We start from the raw sequence: 22,929 nt of genomic DNA, 5'->3' as shown, positions 1-22,929 counted from the left end.
GCTTAACATCGATGAAAATTCAACGCAAAGTAGGTTAATAGCNGCCAATAAAACAGTTTTTAATCACAAATGTTTTCAGCTTGTTTAACAAACCATCCTCAAGTGTTGAATTATATTCTAATGATAGAATGTAATTCAACACTTGAGGATGGTTTGTTGAACAAGCTGAAAACATTTGTGATTAAAAACTGTTTCCTTGGCAAAAATGAGGTGTTATGTGATCTTGTCAAAAAATAATTTTATATATCGTCAACATAACATAGATACATGATTGGATAGTGGATTGCTAAAGGTGCATGGAAAATACGATACTCTATATTCCTCATGCTTAATGTTACATTTCTTCAACTGATGTTCTGAAGTAATTCCTACAGTGGTTTTCAAGTTTATGACCTTTTTTTCAGAGAAATTTTATGAAAAGCAATACCTTGCTACTACCTGCAGTAAATTCTCTTGCAGTGTGAGAGTACTGTACTCTCGATTGTTTCACATAACAATTGTGATTCGATAAAATAACAATATAGAATATTTAAACTTTACCACAATGCTACACATTCTATCTTTTTCTCCTGGTTTCAATGATCAAACCAATCCCAATTTATTTCAAATAAGTCATTGCAGTTATTTCTGACAACAAGATTTTTTCACTTTGGTGTTATCAGTCTGCTTTCTGGAAATCAGAGCATGATAAGAAATTTAATACTTTCAATTTTGCAACAATTAAAATTTATATTCATTATGTAGCAATACCATTTAGAAATTGTGACCCAAACATTTATTTGCTAATTAATATTTTTTAAATTATTAAAAATAAAATTATAGAATTTATTACTGGTAATACTAGTGGTTAAATCTAAAAGAAAACATTTCCCTGAGTGCAAGAAAACAATTTGTTATTTATTTGATTCACTACTGACAGAGAAGGGAGTTTTTGAAAACAAAATAATAAAATTATTAGCAGTTTGTTGCCTTTCACAGTGGGGGGACTGGCATAGTCTATTACTTTAGTGGAAGACAATAAACAAAGCTTTACTAGACTGAAGTTAAAAGATGATATAATCCTATGAAATTTAACAAATCTGATGTCAATAAGTGAAAGTTGAAATGATTTATAGTGAGTTGAAATTAGTTAGTTTTTTGCATTTACAGATCAAATTACAGAAAATATTAATAAAAATCCCATTTTTTTTTAAACCCACAAGTATTTTATACTGTTAGATCGTAGAGAAAATGTAGAAATTGAAGATATAATCATAGTCAAGCATATAAATATCTGTAAAAATAAAAAAATTGCATTAATTTGCATTATGCATCTTGCAGATACAATGCCCCAAGTGAGCTGTTAAAACTCTACATGCCTAAAGGGGAGTTAAGTAATTAAGCAGGACTGTAGATAGGCAGTCAGGCTGCCATCTTGTATTAAATTTTAATAATTAGTCTCAATTAACTAATTTATTTCTAATCTGGAAGAATAGATTGATCTGGAGAGCACTCAAACCCACAAGTAATTTGGACTTTCATATATTTATAGTTAATTAGTCAAGTTCCTAGCCCAGTAATCAATCTAGTCATATCATTTGATTATCACTATAATTCAAGCTTGGTTTTCTATATATTCATGTATGTAGTTTGTCTGATTTTGTGTAAATGATTAAAAGAACTAAAAATTTTTAAATTATTGCTTAAAAACTTTAAATTTTATAATACTTTTATAGAAAATTTTTAACAACATCATTTCATTAAGCATTTTGTTATGTATGCTAATTATTTATTTTGTTTGGTCATTTTAAGCATTCATTCTTCAGAATCTTTGAAGAAGAGCAATTTTATAATTTTAATATAAAATATATAAAATAATTGCAGTAGAAGTTAGTTAATCTGACACCTGTGGGACCAGAGTGGTATTGGAATATCAAAATTGCCAGATTACAGATAATTTTGTATTTTTGCAAAAATTTGATAAATTATGTTGTTTGAACATTACAATTATTACTATGTATTTTGTACTAGCACATACTGCTGTATGTTTTCAATTTGTTTATGCACACTGTTTAATCAGTTTGACAATGATAGAATACATGACTATACCTAGAATACATGACCATGATAAGATTGAAAAATCTGCTGGAGTCTTTAATGTGACATATGTCCATTCTGATAAGCAGAATACAGTAATACCTCGACTTATGCTACCCCGACTTATGCGAACCTGGAGTTACGCGATTTTCAAATCTCGTTGATTTGTTTTTTTTTTGACCACCACGCAGCTCTTGATTACTCACTCCCCCCACACTATTCTTCGGCTTACATGTTCGGATGTGTTGCATGGAATCAACACATAGCTACAATTTATTTTGTGTTATTTATTTCTGTGTTTGTTATATCTACGGAGACTCAAGAGACTCTTGTAACCGTGAATAAATCAAAAGACGAGATAAGATTAACGAGAACATTTATTAGCTTACATACATCCGACTTGGATTTTAGACAAATTGCAAAATTATACCCTGACTTACGCGGTTAGCACTCGGTCCCACCTATCGCGTAAGTTCGGGGTATCACTGTACCCCGACAGTGGACCTGTAGTAACCTAGCATTTGCATGCTAGGTTACTACAGGTCCACTTTGGATTATTGGCTACTTTTCAGAGGAACTCAGATTAATGAACTTTAACTGTATTACAAAATAAAATATTTATATTAAACTTTCACATTTTATCTTAATGAATTTTTTTATAATAATAATAATAATAAATTTTTAGGTTAGTCGATCATCTCTATTAACAGACTGCACAAATATAAAACCAGATTCTGCAGAAAAACCACCTGAAGCAGAAGTTCCACCAGTAACCAAAGGTATTGATTTAAAAAAAATGATTTTGATAATAGTTTATTAATTTTAAAATGATAAAATATAAAATAAATTGTTTTAAATGAAATATTGAATATTAAACTAATAATTTTAATAAATAAATATTTGTTTTAAAATTTTACTTTGAATATCTGACTTATGAGAAAATTATAAATCAGCTATATAACAGAAATCAGATTTATTTATTTATTATAATTAAATATTTTCTTCTGTTTTAATAATTTATTTTTAAAAGATGAATTTATTTGATCAGGAAAATTACAGTAATTTGAGATATATTCCTATTTTTAAAAATTTCTTTAAAACTTTTTAGGTTTTTTCTTTTTTACCTTGTCAAAACTATGCCAAAACTAATAATCTTAAATATTTTTTATTTATATGAAAAATTATATAACTTTTTAAAAATCAAAACATACATTGAAATGAAATTTTAAAATATTTGCTTTTTGACAGGATTTAGCAATAATACACTTTTTAATCAAAATTGCTGAGTTTGTATATGATTCTTATAATGCATAGAAATGAAATTCAAACTACTTATAAGAAAGCCAAAATTAAGGACTTTATTAGGAACATTTTTAGCCTACTTTACAGCAAACTTTAGCTAACTACATTAAACAATAGACCAAAAATGTTTCTAATAAAGTCCTTAATTTCGGCTTCTTTAACAAGAAATTTTTATTATTATTTTTTTAACTCTACCAAATTTTCATTCTGTTCTTATAATAAATCTTGAATGATATACATTATCACAAATAGTTTTATTTTTAGATAAATTATGTTTTCTTGGGATTTAAAAACCTGAAATGCTAATTTCAATGATTTACATAAGTTATTTCTATATGTATTTCTGCATCACTTGTTTCAAAATGCTAGAATGCCAATATTAAAAGTTCTTAAAGTTCAAGAAAGCAATTCTATTTTCAATGAAATACATTATCTCAGTATGAATATGAGAAAAATAGGTTTGTGTAATGATTATATATATTTACTCTCTTGTCATATTACAAGAGAGAAAATAGATATAATCATTACACAAACCTATTTTTTAGATATTTATCATGGAATGATAGATATATAAAAATATTTGTTAATATTCAGAGTGAAATGTTAAAAATAGAATGAAAGATATATTTTAGAGAAATTGGATTTAATAAATCCAATTACCATGTCAAATAAAATTTAATTCTATTGTAATAGGGAAACCCTGTTATAGGGATGTTACAGATTTGTTTCTCCTATGCAGTTACATAGTTACATGAAATCTTTCAAACTTTAAAATTAAATACAAGGTTAACATTACCATTGGCCAACTTTATGTGCCATTACTAAAAAACAAATAGTTCAGTGTCACCAGAGAATGTTTTAACCAATTTGCATTATTGCAGAGACATAGCCTCCATAAAAAGTTGTCTCTGTAGATGAAGATTGTATGTTGCTGGTTATTGTGAAGATGGATATCTGAAGACATTTTATATCTTCTATATTTTTGTATTTTATTAAAAAAATAATAATAATTAATACTATTATATTAAGCATATAGCATATATTTGTACTTTTTCATTATTTTCAGTAGATAATTATATATACTTTCATTATAAAGCTTATATTTTTATTTTCAGATATTCATATAATTGTTTTTTTGACAAAAATTTCTCCAAAAAATTAAATTACTACTTTTTCTTAAACCTCACAACTTTTACAATTACGTAGAATATGATATTTTGACAACTTGTCTTTACTATAATTACAACTTTCCAACAGTAGTATAATTTTATCATTTATACAAATGTATGAAGTTTTAGTTACATGAAAGAATTTTCAGTTAGAAAAGTAAATTAGAATTAATATATATATATATTCTATTGGATAATTTGTTTATACAAACAGTAATATTTTGATTTTTGTACCATTTTTTTCATTGTGTTGTAGTAACTCTGTAATTGAATTCTAAATCAATAGAGTTACTTCAAATTGTCTATCTTAATTACTTGGTTTGAACAACAATGAAAATGCTCCATACCTGTCAACAACAAATGAAGACTAGAATAGTTAAAGAAATGAACACTTTTCTTGTTATGAAAACTAATCATCTCATAAACTTCTGTAAAACTTGGTACTATCTATGAATATTTGCAATAAAGACAGAATGTTATAGGTCTACTGCATGTAGTGATGTTCTATTCTACATGTTAGCCTGATGATATTGATTTTGTATCATTGAAAATACTTGCATTGTAAAAAAAATTTAACACTGTCTAACAGTGTATACTTTATAATAATAATAATAATAAATTTTTAGGTTAGTCGATCATCTCTATTAACAGACTGCACAAATATAAAACCAGATTCTGCAGAAAAACCACCTGAAGCAGAAGTTCCACCAGTAACCAAAGGTATTGATTTAAAAAAAATGATTTTGATAATAGTTTATTAATTTTAAAATGATAAAATATAAAATAAATTGTTTTAAATGAAATATTGAATATTAAACTAATAATTTTAATAAATAAATATTTGTTTTAAAATTTTACTTTGAATATCTGACTTATGAGAAAATTATAAATCAGCTATATAACAGAAATCAGATTTATTTATTTATTATAATTAAATATTTTCTTCTGTTTTAATAATTTATTTTTAAAAGATGAATTTATTTGATCAGGAAAATTACAGTAATTTGAGATATATTCCTATTTTTAAAAATTTCTTTAAAACTTTTTAGGTTTTTTCTTTTTTACCTTGTCAAAACTATGCCAAAACTAATAATCTTAAATATTTTTTATTTATATGAAAAATTATATAACTTTTTAAAAATCAAAACATACATTGAAATGAAATTTTAAAATATTTGCTTTTTGACAGGATTTAGCAATAATACACTTTTTAATCAAAATTGCTGAGTTTGTATATGATTCTTATAATGCATAGAAATGAAATTCAAACTACTTATAAGAAAGCCAAAATTAAGGACTTTATTAGGAACATTTTTAGCCTACTTTACAGCAAACTTTAGCTAACTACATTAAACAATAGACCAAAAATGTTTCTAATAAAGTCCTTAATTTCGGCTTCTTTAACAAGAAATTTTTATTATTATTTTTTTAACTCTACCAAATTTTCATTCTGTTCTTATAATAAATCTTGAATGATATACATTATCACAAATAGTTTTATTTTTAGATAAATTATGTTTTCTTGGGATTTAAAAACCTGAAATGCTAATTTTAATGATTTACATAAGTTATTTCTATATGTATTTCAGCATCACTTGTTTGAAAATGCTAGAATGCCAATATTAAAAGTTCTTAAAGTTCAAGAAAGCAATTCTATTTTCAATGAAATACATTATCTCAGTATGAATATGAGAAAAATAGGTTTGTGTAATGATTATATATATTTACTCTCTTGTCATATTACAAGAGAGAAAATAGATATAATCATTACACAAACCTATTTTTTAGATATTTATCATGGAATGATAGATATATAAAAATATTTGTTAATATTCAGAGTGAAATGTTAAAAATAGAATGAAAGATATATTTTAGAGAAATTGGATTTAATAAATCCAATTACCATGTCAAATAAAATTTAATTCTATTTTAATAGGGAAACCCTGTTATAGGGATGTTACAGATTTGTTTCTCCTAAGTAGTTACATAGTTACATTAAATCTTTCAAACTTTAAAATTAAATACAAGGTTAACATTACCATTGGCCAACTTTATATGCCATTACTAAAAAACAAATAGTTCAGTGTCACCAGAGAATGTTTTAACCAATTTGCATTATTGCAGAGACATAGCCTCCATAAAAAGTTGTCTCTGTAGATGAAGATTGTATGTTGCTGGTTATTGTGAAGATGGATATCTGAAGACATTTTATATCTTCTATATTTTTGTATTTTATTAAAAAAATAATAATAATTAATACTATTATATTAAGCATATAGCATATATTTGTACTTTTTCATTATTTTCAGTAGATAATTATATATACTTTCATTATAAAGCTTATATTTTTATTTTCAGATATTCATATAATTGTTTTTTTGACAAAAATTTCTCCAAAAAATTAAATTACTACTATTTCTTAAACCTCATAACTTTTACAATTACATAGAATATGATATTTTGACAACTTGTCTTTACTATAATTACAACTTTCCAACAGTAGTATAATTTTATCATTTATACAAATGTATGAAGTTTTAGTTACATGAAAGAATTTTCAGTTAGAAAAGTAAATTAGAATTAATATATATATATATTCTATTGGATAATTTGTTTATACAAACAGTAATATTTTGATTTTTGTACCATTTTTTTCATTGTGTTGTAGTAACTCTGTAATTGAATTCTAAATCAATAGAGTTACTTCAAATTGTCTATCTTAATTACTTGGTTTGAACAACAATGAAAATGCTCCATACCTGTCAACAACAAATGAAGACTAGAATAGTTAAAGAAATGAACACTTTTCTTGTTATGAAAACTAATCATCTCATAAACTTCTGTAAAACTTGGTACTATCTATGAATATTTGCAATAAAGACAGAATGTTATAGGTCTACTGCATGTAGTGATGTTCTATTCTACATGTTAGCCTGATGATATTGATTTTGTATCATTGAAAATACTTGCATTGTAAAAAAAATTTAACACTGTCTAACAGTGTATACATCTAGTATTATATTTAATTTGGCGTGGACTTTAAAATACTATTTGTCTATAAAGACAGCTCTTTTTAGGGAAACAAACTCTTTTTTTTTTTTACTAGCAAAATGTTTTCAGACCTTCTACAGGACCCAGATTCAGCTCCAAAACATTAGAATCAAAAATAAGATTCACTTGAACAACAAGTGAATCTTATGTTTGATTTTAATGTTTTGGAGCTGAATGGACCTTGTAAAAGACTCCAAAAACCCTTTAATAGTAAAAAAAAAAGTTTGTTTCCTTAAAAAAAAAACACTGTATTAATTATTGTTTTAGTTGATATTAATCATCTCATTTACTATTTTTCAAATTAAACTATTCTCATTAGATGTTATCTTATTAATAAAATAGAAATTGACAATTCTTTTTAATATAATTATGGGTAGATTCTATGTGAATATCTCATGCGTGACTAGGAATATTCTGTTCTAATTGAAAAAGTTTATAAATAAATTCAAGATGTTTTTTCTCACTTTAATTAATTTGATCTAATATCCATATAAGATCTGCATAAAACATAAAAATGGCATTATATAATTTTAATTACATTTTTAACTCTTGTATTTTAAGAGATACAAAAACCTTTTTAAGATTATATTCATAACTTTCACTAGGGGAAAAAAATGCTTACAAAAGATAAATAAGTAGCAAGCAAGACTCCCAGATGCTTAAATTCATTATTTTCAATTTATTTCCTGATATGTAGTTCTTTTTTTATTGGATAACGTTTTCTTTTCTAATTATGGTTAGTTTTGATTTTATATGATTTATTTTTAAGCCATTTTTGCTTCAATAAACTTCTGTGAAATTTTTCTTTCTAAGGCAAATTTATTCAATGTAGTTGCTACTACAACATTAGTATATTGAAATGAGCATATTATTTCAAAATTTAAATTAAATCAATTCTATCTTCTCTTTTAAAACAAATGTCAAGATTTAGATGATGTATATTGAAGTAAAACAAATAAGGTAAAATAGGATCTTGTTAAAGACTATTACTAATTTCAGTAGGATTAGATAATTTATCATCTATATATATATATATATCAAAAAGTTTATTAACTATGTTTATAAAATAATAATTTGTAATGCTTAATTACAGTTTTTTTTTATTAAAAATTTTATTAGAGACATTATCAAATGCTTTCTCTAAGACTAGTTTTTTCTCTCAGTTTGAATTGAATCAATGAAGTTCAAAGAAATAATGCTTGTTTAGTATAGCCCTTTCTTAATACCAATAGAGCTAGTGGAACTGAGTTGAGCACCACCTATACGCAGGCAAAGAAAACTGTGTCAGAAAAACATGTGCATCTTTGGGTTGGATACGTACTGAAACACAGTGCTTGTTTTCTTCCTGTGATAATTAACCACAGCTTTCTGCCACACAAAACTTCAAAAAATAACTGTTGTGTAGTCAGATGTAGTGTTACCTTTATTACTGCGCAGCCAAGGTACAAAGTTTTATTTGTTCCCGAATGAACAATACCCTGACAAAAAAGCATTAAAAACATTATATTATTATGCATTCCACTAAAGTACTTGATTATGTGTTGCTTTATAANGGTTGACTACCACTGATTTAGAAAGGTCGCCTTTTTTATATTATAAAAAAATTATTTGCTTTTAGCTCAAAGATATTGAAGATTAATAGAATTTTTTAAATGCTTTTGATAAATATTTAAGAATATAATTTGGGATTAATTTCAAAAATCCTATTGAATTTGAACAGTTCTATATTTCATTTTACTGATAATTTCTTTCATTTCTTGAGCATTAAAACAATCCTGCATCAGTGAATCTCTGACTGAATTATTAACAGTCAGTTCTAATTCTGTGTAACAAGAGAAGGGGATTTTTCTCTGGAACTAGAGAAAACTTAGGGACCCATAGTGGTTCCTAGTCATATAAATTAATGTCATTTTTACTTTCTCAACTGAAGATGTGTGTGTAAGAACAGTACAAATCAACTTTTTACAATTTCCAGTTATATACTTTTTTTATCCTGGAAATGCATAGATTAAGTTTTACTAAAGAAAAAATGAAAATAAATGTAGAACTCCTTCATAAAGCCTGTAGGGGAAAACAATGCTGCTCAGATTTTCATGTTGTTGAGTCATGTGACTATAATGACAATCCACAATGGCTGCCTTCAGTTAGAAAGTCATGAAAAATAATGTTGGAAAATAATCAGCTAAAAAGCAGCAAAAATTAGAAATTTATGGAAAAGGAATGTTGAAAAGCATGAAAAGCAAGAAGGTAAATTGGTGGTAATTGTTCATTTTGTAATTTTACAAAAATAGAAATAAAGAACTGATATCAAACCCTAATGTAATATCAATGTTGCTTCAGATCAATAGCTATGGAAGGAAACTGTTATTTTATTAATTCATTTTTACATATTTGCATAAATTACAAGACAAAGTGTAACAGCTGGAAGCTATTTAAGCATTTTTAAACCTGAAATTATCTTTGCTCTTTATGTTTTTGTGTTATGGTATAAGATTTCTATGTATCAAAGGTTTTCTTATGGTAGGTTTTCTATCATCAGTTTTCTTATACAAGTGAGATTGCTAAAGGATCACAAGATGTACCAAAATTCAGGTGCAAATGTGGATCAAAATTATCAGAGGAAGAAAAAGTAGAAATACATAGCAATTTCCACCTGTATTTACCAAGAATGCAAAATGTTTATCTGAGAGATTGCATGTCACCTGTGAGTTCCCACCAGTGATGGCCCAGAAATGATATACCAAATACAAAGGATGTCTTAATAGTCCCTGAAATAAAGATCTGATAAATGAGATGCAGGACCTATGTGTGGAGGAGTGTGATGATTCCTGGATCATTAATGGGAGGAGTCAGGAGTCTGTCAAATAAATATCATTGTTCTCCATGAATTCAGTGTTGGAAATGCAGATGCAATTATTGATGTATTCAAAGTTGAAATGCATAGATTTCTGTTTTTATTTTTTTTATATGTCAAAGATGTCTATCAAAGTAAGCTTTATCACAGATAGCAGAATGTTTCAGGTCTAAATCTTTTGAGCTGAAAAGGAATATCCATAAAATGCAACTGATTAAAAGATGGCAGAATAGGCTTAAATGACAATCTGACTTCTGGAAAAATTGCATGAAGCCATTTGACAAAAGAGGTCATAGTTAATGCACTGGAGTGAGATATCTGCATAATGGGAGACTGCCAGAGTAAAGTAATAAAATATAGAATAAAAATGAATGTTTTGGAAGGTACTAAATTGAAAGGAAAGGTATTAGGATTTCATGAATAGTACCAGGAAAATGATGTTAGTATCTTGGTACTGGAACAAGTAAAAAGATACTAGATTAATACAAAAGTACTAGGTGGAATAACACTGGTGCCGCCTTTATAGCCCCGATTCTGTTACTCGGCATCGCTGCTAGAGGCACCTCGATCTAGTTTAGCCGTTCTTTCCACTAGCTCTATAGTAGGTATGGTTTAGATGACTTAGAACAGGGATAGTCAACCTTTTTATACCTATCACCCACTTTTGTATCTTTGTTGGTAGTAAAATTTTCTACCTGCCCACTGGTTCTTAACTTAATTTAGCACATCTGCAAAGTACTTGTAATTTTTGAGTGGAGGTTTAGTAAAAATACATAGTTAAATTTATCATTTTATTCTTTGCATATGTTTATAATACACGGACAATTTTTTGCCAGTACACCATATGTTTTTTTATACCAAACTGAAAAAAAGTAGCCAAATCTGGCAAGGCTGGCCCCACCACAAAACGAGCGCAACTCAAGTGATGGCCACTGTTACACCCACCCTCATTATGTGCACTAGAGTGAAGTACAACCTGCTCCATCAGTGAGTCATAGATGCGCAGTGATGACGGAAAGCAGCTTCTGCATCAGACAAAACCCCTACCTCCCATCGTGAAAGCTCGAATCGTCCACTAGTGGGCAGTAGCGACCTGGTTGACTACCACTGATTTAGAAAGGTCGCCTTTTTTATATTATAAAAAAATTATTTGCTTTTAGCTCAAAGATATTGAAGATTAATAGAATTTTTTAAATGCTTTTGATAAATATTTAAGAATATAATTTGGGATTAATTTCAAAAATCCTATTGAATTTGAACAGTTCTATATTTCATTTTACTGATAATTTCTTTCATTTCTTGAGCATTAAAACAATCCTGCATCAGTGAATCTCTGACTGAATTATTAACAGTCAGTTCTAATTCTGTGTAACAAGAGAAGGGGATTTTTCTCTGGAACTAGAGAAAACTTAGGGACCCATAGTGATTCCTAGCCATATAAATTAATGTCATTTTTACTTTCTCAACTGAGGATGTGTGTGCAAGAACAGTACAAATCAACTTTTTACAATTTCCAGTTATATACTTTTTTTATCCTGGAAATGCATAGATTAAGTTTTACTAAAGAAAAAATGAAAATAAATGTAGAACTCCTTCATAAAGCCTGTAGGGGAAAACAATGCTACTCAGATTTTCATGTTGTTGAGTCATGTGACTATAATGACAATCACAATGGCTGCCTTCAGTTAGAAAGTCATGAAAAATAATGTTGGAAAATAATCAGCTAAAAAGCAGCAAAAATTAGAAATTTATGGAAAAGGAATGTTGAAAAGCATGAAAAGCAAGAAGGTAAATTGGTGGTAATTGTTCATTTTGTAATTTTACAAAAATAGAAATAAAGAACTGATATCAAACCCTAATGTAATATCAATGTTGCTTCAGATCAATAGCTATGGAAGGAAACTGTTATTTTATTAATTCATTTTTACATATTTGCATAAATTACAAGACAAAGTGTAACAGCTGGAAGCTATTTAAGCATTTTTAAACCTGAAATTATCTTTGCTCTTTATGTTTTTGTGTTATGGTATAAGATTTCTATGTATCAAAGGTTTTCTTATGGTAGGTTTTCTATCATCAGTTTTCTTATACAAGTGAGATTGCTAAAGGATCACAAGATGTACCAAAATTCAGGTGCAAATGTGGATCAAAATTATCAGAGGAAGAAAAAGTAGAAATACATAGCAATTTCCACCTGTATTTACCAAGAATGCAAAATGTTTATCTGAGAGATTGCATGTCACCTGTGAGTTCCCACCAGTGATGGCCCAGAAATGATATACCAAATACAAATGGTGTCTTAATGTCTTAATAGTCCCTGAAATAAAGATCTGATAAATGAGATGCAGGACCTGTGTGTGGAGGAGTGTGATGATTCCTGGATCATTAATGGGAGAAGGAGTCAGGAGTCTGTCAAATAAATATCATTGTTCTCCATGAATTCAGTGTTGGAAATGCAGATGCAATTATTGATGTATTCAAAGTTGAAATGCATAGATTTCTGTTTTTATTTTTTTTATATGTCAAAGATGTCTATCAAAGTAAGCTTTATCACAGATAGCAGAATGTTTCAGGTCTAAATCTTTTGAGCTGAAAAGGAATATCCATAAAATGCAACTGATTAAAAGATGGCAGAATAGGCTTAAATGACAATCTGACTTCTGGAAAAATTGCATGAAGCCATTTGACAAAAGAGGTCATAGTTAATGCACTGGAGTGAGATATCTGCATAATGGGAGATGACTACGTACATCAAAGCAGGTGTAGCTTGGTTGAAAAAAGACCACTAGGAAGTCTATGGCATTTATTATGTAGTCCTGACTTTGCCTTGTCAGACTTTTATCTTTCCAGTCTCTTCAAAAACTTTTATCTGGAAAAATTCTGTGGATTAAGAGGAATTGCAAATTGCCTTTTTGGGCTGTGTTGTGAACCTTGGACACAAAACAAACTATGGAGGCATCTTTAAATTAACAAAATTGTGCAATTAAATATCTCAATAGTTCCAGCAAACCATATGAAAAAATGAACTTTGGTAAACAATTCTAGCTATACTTTATCTGAATTCTTTTTTTATTAAACATTGTGGTTTTCATGTATATTTTATTTCTTAGAATACATATAATTGATTTAAATATTTAACTGGAGTTTTTTCATAAATACCATAATTTCATGAAAGTAACTTGCTAGTTATCTGTGAAGCAGGTGTGGATTATGCAATGATGCAAGTAATTTTCTGATTTCAACTTACATTTATGAGCTCATCCAACTGTTTTTCTTTAGTTTAAATTTATCAATAGCATCTTCATAAAATGTGTAAAATCCATTGTGTGCTACAGACATATTCATCTACCATTGCAATTTTTCTTGAAGCTACCAAAGGCATGTATGATTATACGTCCACTTTACATTTAGTTCTATCCCATTCATTTTCCATCTAAGAAAGCATAAACCGATTCATGTATTAATTAAAGTTAATTAAAGCATGTATTAGTCCTTGCTCTGCTTGGTTTTTTATTTTTAAAGTTGATAAGTTTCTAGTAATTCTCCTCTTTATAATAACTTTAAGAAAATAATTTATAAATTGATTGTTGATATCTCTAACATACAATAAAATAGAATAGCAAGAGCAAGTGTTAAGCACGCTTAACATTAAAATTTTATTATTTTCAAGATTAGTTAGCATTATGTATTATTATGAAGTTTAAATTTTGCATAAAATTTTTTTCAGTTCACAAGATTATCACAAGATAGAGCTTATTGTATTTTTCAATACTTTTGTGTACTTGATGATGATAGGCAATTTGAGTATATACAATTTAAATCTGCAATTCATTGAGCAAACTACTATTATTATTTATTTTAATATTATTATTTAATAAATAAAATTAGAATTGAAGTAAAAACAATAAAAATTAACTGGCTCAGAAGCCACTTTTATTCTTGACATTTATTCAATTTAAGTGATTCTGTTTCAAATATTCTATTTTTTCCCTCTGTCCATTTTGTTTTCTGTTTCACTTGTAATTAAAAATATCTGTAATGAACTAATAATAGAAATAGAAGTGTAAAACAATATTTGAGATGAGATGATACTGTCTAAACTGCATACTAATAAGTGTCATGTTTTAAAGTGCCATTTTGGAGTGTAATTATATTGTTTTTATTTCTATTCTAACAATTTTTTTGAATTATGTGCCATGGAGTACAGTACTAAAACTGAAGGGCTTTTCAGCTCATCTTTAGAGAGATATATATTTTTAGAACCAAGCATTCAAAAATTTAAACATTGTAAATATCAAAATCAAATATCTGTTTGACCTAAACCAGAAAATTTTTTGTTTGTTTTTTGTGCTCCTCTACTCTTTTACAGTACAGTTAAGAACACATCATACTTGATTAAAGTTTAAAGGAAGTAACTTTTAAAAAAAACTCTTGAAGAAAAATAAAGAACATGTGCTGATCAATGCAACAATGCAATGGCTAATCTAGTTACAATTTAGAAAATTTGCTTTAATAAGCAGAATATTGAAAATATGTTTTTACATTTGAAATATGCATTTATAAGGAAGTCCTACAAGGCTTCCAGATTTCCATTTTTCTACTTATTTTAAAGAATAGCATCAAAAATGCAAATATGTATTCACATAAAAATTTGAGCCTTGGTCATTGGTTAACTAAATAAATTTTATTTAACAATAAAAATTCAGGTAACAAATTTTAAAATATTTTCTTTCATAAATATCAGTACTGTTTAAAACACATTTAGAATGAATTTATGATATAAAAATAAAAAACAGTTTAAGATTATGGTAATTAATATGAAAATAATAATTTTTTAGAACTTGGAAAATGCTTTGCTACTTATTAAATTTGCTATTTATATATTACTGTAATTTCCTGTTTGTTATCTGCAGCAGTGTACAGCCCAGAGCATCATATAGTGTGTAAAATTCTAAAACAAAAATGAAAAATATTGCATAACCCACACTGTTGCATATGCCACACCTCCAAAGTTGTTGAATCCTTATGCAGTTTATAAGATAATCTCTCAAACATTCTGTTTTTTTTTTATACTTCTTTTGTTTTATTTCCATTGGAATTTATTATAGATGTAATTATAAAATAAGTGAAATGGAAAAAAAATGGAAAATTTGAGAATCAAATTTGCTAAACTGCATCAAGAATCAAAAATATTAATAATAATTAAAGCTGTTCCCCAAAGATGAGCATCCGTATATGATAAAGGCTGATATATTGAAATTGCCAGATTATTCAATATAATGAAAAAAAGTTATGAAATAAGAAGTGAAATGAAAAGTAGGAAAAAAAGTAAATGAAAATGAAATGAAAAAAGTTAAAATGATTACTGTCATGTAGTAAAATAACTTTCCATATAATTAAAAGAACTGGATTTAATCTAGTTCTTCTAATTAGTCCATTCCATAATTGCAGGATTTGAATTAATCCAGTTTCAGATCCTAAACAATATTCATTTTGATAACATTAAAACAGTAAATACACATTAAACATTTAAAGTAAAAATAACACAGTTAAATATCCTGAATAATAAATTAAAACACAAAAAACAGTAAACCAAAATATGTAAATATTGAATGAAATGATGTATAATGAAATGATAATTGCATTTATTATTCACACACTGAAGACTTCAGAAACATGGTCACCAGATCTGCCATTACATATACCACTTTCATACTTCACAATAGATAAGTTCCTTTTCATCTCAGTTATCAATAATGCAACCTTCTGTTAGCCTTTGTTGCTTCTACACACTTCTTGGATGCTGCAGTTTATAAGTAAAGTTTATATTAGTTTGAACAGATAGTTTTATTTGTATTTTAAACAGTTGTGGTTACTTAACCTAGATGTGTGATTTAATTATAACAGTTGTGAAATTTAATAGTTGTTAATGTGAGATTGTGTTCTTTGTTTAGAAGCTTATTTTAAACACTTTACTTCATATTGTTTGAATAAAATAAAATTAAAATGTCTTCAGATAAAAAGTATATCTGGTATATTTTGCTCCAGAAAAGATATTGAAACACTTTCTTGTTATTGTTGGACAGACTATAAAACATATAATTATAATAATAATAACAACAACGTACATATGGCACTACAGAAAGCTGCAATATTGAACACATGTCACATTGTGAGGAAGTTTCTAGATGCTGTCACATATGCCAATAACACAGCTTAATGTTACAGTTGTTTGGGTCGCTATGCCTTGACTTTACTCTGGCATAGCACTTAGCATCAGTATCAGCTTAGCATGACATTCGCAACATAATAATAATCATTAATTTTTTCAACTTTATTTTAACATAATTAGAAAAAGCTCTGTGTTGAAACTGTGCCCTTCTTTAAATTATATTTTGAGACACCACAAAGTGTTGATACTAGATACTGGACTTTTTCACATCCACTTTATTTTCTGATGTACTTTATAGTGTATAAACCAATTGTTCCAAATGCCAATACACATTTCAGGCTAGCGTCCCTCATCTGTTGGCTGATATAAGTTTTCTACAAAGGTTGTTAATATATTGCTGACGTACATAAAACCAAACACCAACATGTATTGTAAACCAGTTAAAAATTTCTAAAACTTGAATAAAAAAGTACAAAAAGAACCTGGATGCAATTTACATTCTAAAAAATTTCCTGCATGTTTCCATTTTTACTTTGGTACATTCGGTATGGATAACATTGCAAATAACATCTGACAGCAGCCATATACTGTCTAATACGAGTCTTTGCAGAGTCAGTATTTGGAACAATTGATTTATACACTGTAAAGTATGTCAGAAAATAAAGTGGATGTGAAAAAGTCCAGTATCTAGTATTAACTCTTTGTGGTGTCTCAAAGTATAATTAGAAAAAGATTTTAATGCAGATAATTTCTGTAGTATATTTAATGTTTGAAGAGCTATCTGGGGTTAAGATGAGTTTGGTGACAATTTGACTTGTGACTCTTGGTAAAAATGCTTGCCATATCCATGCAGAGTAAATAAGAGGTAAAATAAAATAATTGAGAGTTCTATGAAAAAAAGATACCTAAGTTAAATTTTAAATTTTCAAGAATTTTCAAAAAACTGTTCTTTTGCATGAAGTTTTGTTATGGAGTGAGTAAAGTGTAAATGTTAAATATGCTTGAGTAAAAGTGCTGATTATAGCAATGGAAATATCTATAGCCATAAAACGTTATTTGATATGCATAATAAAACACTTAACTAAAAAAGTATGTAAATGCACTTAGCTACCTTATTCTATAGAACTGCTCAATTGCCATCATTGTTGATTTTAGTAAGAATGTTTTATATGGACTTGACATCTATCAATATAGACTTGAGAATTGATTTCTTATCTCTTATTCACTGTAGAAAACTAACATATTATGCTAAAATTGACAGTCAACTATATAATGACTCTTGAGAATTGCAGGGTGCTTCAATTAGGACTGATCAATACCTCACGATTGTCTAGTCACATTTATATAACATGTACAGTATAATGGAACAACACTTCATGATAAAACAGTCAAGTAGAGTATGTAAAACATGCTTNAATGTTATAAATTCCTATTGTTTTTATTAATAAAATAAACTATTAAAATAGTTTTTAATTTTTAAAATGTTTTTTCTACTTGTTTTGATATTTTATCCATTGAAAGTTTGATTTTTATCTTTATATAAGTAAACAAATTCAATTTAGTATCTTCAAAACTTCTATATATTTAAAAGTAATGTTATAATATGAAATTTAATGTAATCAAAGTAGTCAAAAATGATTTAGTGCATTTTTATTGTGTGTGTGAAATTTGTCTTAATTACATTATTCTGCAAGCATTGCTGGTTAGAATTAATTAGTAATCAATGTCATTTTGTGTAATTAGTTTCCGTAGAAGAAAAATCCCAAAAAACATCAAAAAGTCGTGGCCCAGTTGAATTAGCTAAATGTGAATTTTGTGGTAAGCTTGGTGCTAAATCAAAATTCAAGAGATCTAAAAGATTTTGTTCAACTTCATGTGCAAAACGTTATAATGTTGGTTGTTCCAAACGATTGGGAATATTTCCACCAGCCAGTCAACAGACAAGCACTACAAGCCTAAAATATGAAGGTATGGATGATATATGTATCTTTTTCTTTAAATACTAATAAATAACTGTCACAAAAAAATGCAGTAATAAAAGAAGAAAAATAGGCATTGTATTAAAATGGAATATATTACAAATTGTTTATTCATAAAACTTCAAATGATAAAAGAAATATCAAATTAAATACTCTTAATTAGACTTCAAGGAATAAGCTGTTAGTCTAGATGCAGAATGATAAACTGCTCTTATAAAAAAACAATAATTAATATAACAGAATATAAATTATAATGAAGAAAAAACTTCTAAAGCAAATAAAAAAGAAATTAATAGGGGGAAAAATGCTTAATCTAGAAATACATCGTAAATTTATGACATATTTCTAGATTAATCAATGTTATAACTCGATCCATAATAATGAGGGAAAAATGCTTTTGGCCCTAAAATTCATCAAATTCAAATATATTAATTGTCTTACTTCAGTTATATTTATTTTATATCAAATTATTTAATTTTGTCTGAGAATGTGTAGAATTATTATATTGTATTAAATATATTTAGCATGACTTTTAACTTAATTTATTAATGAATGCACAAATTCATTGTGTATTTATTATCAAATTATTTTTATAGGTGATTCATTAAAATAATAACTGAATGATAAATTATTATGTATTAAAATATGTTAAAAAGTTGTTTTAGTGCATTAAATATATTTTTGAAATAACAGATTTAGATTATTTTAGAGCCAAAAACATTTTTTTTTATAAATGTTTGTCCTACTTTCATTTGAACATGTACAGTATAATGGAACAACACTTCATGATAAAACAGTCAAGTAGAGTATGTAAAACATGCTTTGATTGACTGCTTTGTCATGAAATAAAGTGTTGTTCCATTCATGTTCCATGCTCATATTTTCATTTTATACAGAGATATTCCACATACTAAGTGTTCAGTCCCAAGTGAATCACTATATAGAAAGGAGGGAATTACAGAAAGTCATCAGCTTTTAAAACACAAATAAGTAGGTAGTGTCTAATGATATTGATTAAAATGTGGACTGACATACAGAAAATAGAAGACAACCAAAGCTTAGTCATACTTAAGCTTTACATGTATATATAAGTATGCTTATATATACATGTTTTTGACTGTTTCCAGAAAATCACAATGAAAGTTAAAGTTAATGTGTGGGGGACACAAAATATTTTATGATTTTTGACGATGGTTTTAGTAAGTTTAGACAAAAAAAAAGACCGTTGGATGAAGTCATAATTACAATTTAAAATTGATTGATAATATGCACCAGCACATAATCCACATCCAAATTTACTTTAAAATACAAAGAACCCACAAGTTATTTGCAGGAAATCATGGTAATTGTTTTGAAACTGTTTAAATTAGTGATTATATAGCTTTTTAATTCTNTCTGAGATTTAAAAAAATATTTAATGACTTTATCTAATTAATTATCAAATAAAAACTAATTCCTAATTTTAAAAAATCAAGTATTTTAAAATGATTTTTAAAATAATTTATATTAAAAAATAAAGTTGCAATTATTTTCATGAAGAGTTCTTCCATACATAATAGCAGCAAGGAAAACATTTTATAAAAGATTACAAAAAGATTGTTATGTTTCATTTTATTTAGAATATCTTTCTTAATTGGTATATAATATAACTATTCAATTTTAAAACTCATAAGAAATAAATATATTAATTTAATAACTTTATAATAAAGTTATACACATCTTCATATAAATGAGACTTTTTTAAAATTGAAAATGTAGAACAAATTTTATTATTTGAAATACATAGATTTTAAAAGTAGCAATATTTGAAAATATTTAATCACATTATAATAGCCATATTAGATACAATTAATAAGTATATAAATATATTATAAATACTAAATATATAAACTAATTGATTAGCAAATCATAAAACATTTCTTTGATGATATTTTAAATTAGCTATAATTTTATCAAGGTTAAGTTCAGTATTCTTGAACCTAGATCTAGAAGATTCATTATTTTTTTATCAATATTATTGAAATCATGTAATTGTAAAAACAACTTACATCAAGACATTTAACAAACAAAAAATAGTGATCAAATGAAAAAGAGGACTTTCAAATAGTAATGTGTTGAGTTTGGCAATGCTGAGATTTGGTGATACCATGAGCCAGCTGTGCTTATTTTTGCCTTGCTATGCATCATGAGAAACAATTAAATTTTGAACATTTATTTATTATGAACTTGAGAGGTAACATTTGAAAAAAAGCTATTTATTCAGATAGCTATCTGAATAAATAGTTTGGGTATTTTTAGTTTTGTCACACCAGTACATTGTTCTTTAAAAAGTTTGAAAATAAATCTCTCTGGGCACAATGATTCAGGATATTTTTACATAAATTGTTATATTAATTTTCTGTAATTTTTTCATTATGTAACTTTCCACTATGATAATTCTTTGTTTTGTAGTTTGATATTTTCAGTTATCTTAGCACTTAATTTAAATACCCAATAACAAGCTAATACCATAATTGGAAGTGATATTATGTGATAAGTCTGATAAATCAGTCAAGCAGTACAAACTTGTGTCACTTGCAGACTTGAGTTAATTGGTATATAATATAACTATTTAATTTTAAAACTCATAAGAATCACTTGTGACACAAGCAATACAAACTTGTGTCACTAACAAATTCTTTTGTCTGATCATCCAGTATAGTAAATATTATAGGGACTGTATATTGTGTTGTTATATTTATTAAATTCACTTTAAACAGATGATGGTTTATTCAAACAAGGCATCAATATGTAAATGCCATATCAGTTAATATTTTCTAAAAAATAATATTGCATGTTGTAAAATAGCAGAGAAATTAAAATATAATCATATGAAAATACTATTTCATAAACAAAATTTACAATAAAAATTATATAAAGAAGATAAACAAACAAATAAATAAATAAATAAATAATGTATTCATTTATTTAGTACAAGTTACTTTTATACTCTTTATATGGGGAAGAAAGTAAAAAATAAAATAAAATGCCGAACATACATAATGTCCAATAACAAGCATAAATACAGTAAATATAATAATCTCTGTATGAAGTCCAAATTCATAGATACAAAAACTAATATATAATAATCATTATCTATATGCAACATCCAGTGCATTAGTACAATTTCAATACATAAATAAAATATCAAATACAAAAATATAATTACAAAAACATTAACACAAAATCCCATACATTGTAATTAGTATATAATATCCCAAACACAAAATTTAGTAGTAAACAAGCTGTGATAAACTGTGATGACCTGATGCCATAACAATAGAAATGAAGAGATTATTAAGATAATTTAATAAAAGTAATAAATCAAAAACAAAAAAAATAATAATAATAAATTAACCTATCTGGAAAAATACAAAAATAAGAAATATGCAAAACAGGTTAGCAAGAGGTTGTCAAAGCCATCAACACCAAATTAACCCCCCAAGATGAATATAATAAAATTGTTTTGTATAAGTTTTAAAAATACCAAAATAATATATGGTAACTTTACTAAAATTTTTTCAAAACTCATATTTTAAAAATAATGTTTAATTTTAGGATAAAAATGAAAAAATCCTTGAATCCATTCATAGACTTTTATAAAAATCTTATTTTGATAAATCATATAATGAAGGTGTGGGATTCTAAGCTGTTATATCACATGTCATCAATGCAGAAGATTAATAATATGTAATGTAATAAATAAAGATTAATTATTAATGATGATATCTCTCAATCAAACAACCTTCACATTGATAAGTCATGTTGATTTATAAGGTTGTTAGTCAGCTGTTTAGCATCACATTCTATTCCTCAACAAATGGAGAATTTTGTCAGTTCTCCATTTGTTGAGGAATAGAATGTGATGCTAAGCAGTTTCATCCAAATTCTCCTTGAACTATCTTCAATGCACTTCAATAGTGCATTCAACATGCTCTATCTGATTTGTAGTACCTAAAAATTTGTCATATCAAATTATCCTTTGATATTCTCATTCTTAACAAAAATCATTATTAAACCGAGTTCTATAAGGATAATGTTGTTATTCATGAAATATAATTTGGGATTTAATGCATCTTGGAAAAGTTTTATAAAGGATACTTTTACTCTTTTGTCCTTGATTTTGTCCTTAGGGTAGTCAGAATATTCCTGAAAAATGGAATGGTATACTCCTTTTAAGACAGTAATAAACACAACACCTTCCTTTTTTTCCTTTTAATGTAATATTTGAAAGATATCTTTTTCCCTTGATACCTAGAATGTTAATTATACTTTCCTTGTTGTCTT

The 22,929-nt window shown here is 26.8% G+C and overlaps 1 protein-coding gene across 1 annotated transcript in view; it reads left to right on the top strand.

The window, feature by feature from the left end:
• The window catches only part of LOC111631756 (polyhomeotic-like protein 2), a 101,735-nt gene that overhangs the window by 45,344 nt on the left and 33,462 nt on the right, over positions 1-22,929 (top strand). Inside the window, exons 7-8 of the mRNA XM_023376063.1 lie at positions 2,762-2,855; positions 18,368-18,592. Coding sequence (XP_023231831.1) covers positions 2,762-2,855; positions 18,368-18,592 — 319 coding nt within the window. The remainder of the gene's footprint in view (positions 1-2,761; positions 2,856-18,367; positions 18,593-22,929) is intronic.

Source organism: Centruroides sculpturatus, unplaced genomic scaffold (assembly GCF_000671375.1).
Source record: "Centruroides sculpturatus isolate CEXI.00-Female unplaced genomic scaffold, Cexi_2.0 scaffold705, whole genome shotgun sequence".
In the NCBI taxonomy this organism is placed as follows: Eukaryota; Metazoa; Arthropoda; class Arachnida; order Scorpiones; family Buthidae; genus Centruroides; species Centruroides sculpturatus.
Note: the sequence above shows the minus strand (reverse complement) of the source record. Positions and strands in the feature narration are given on the sequence as shown.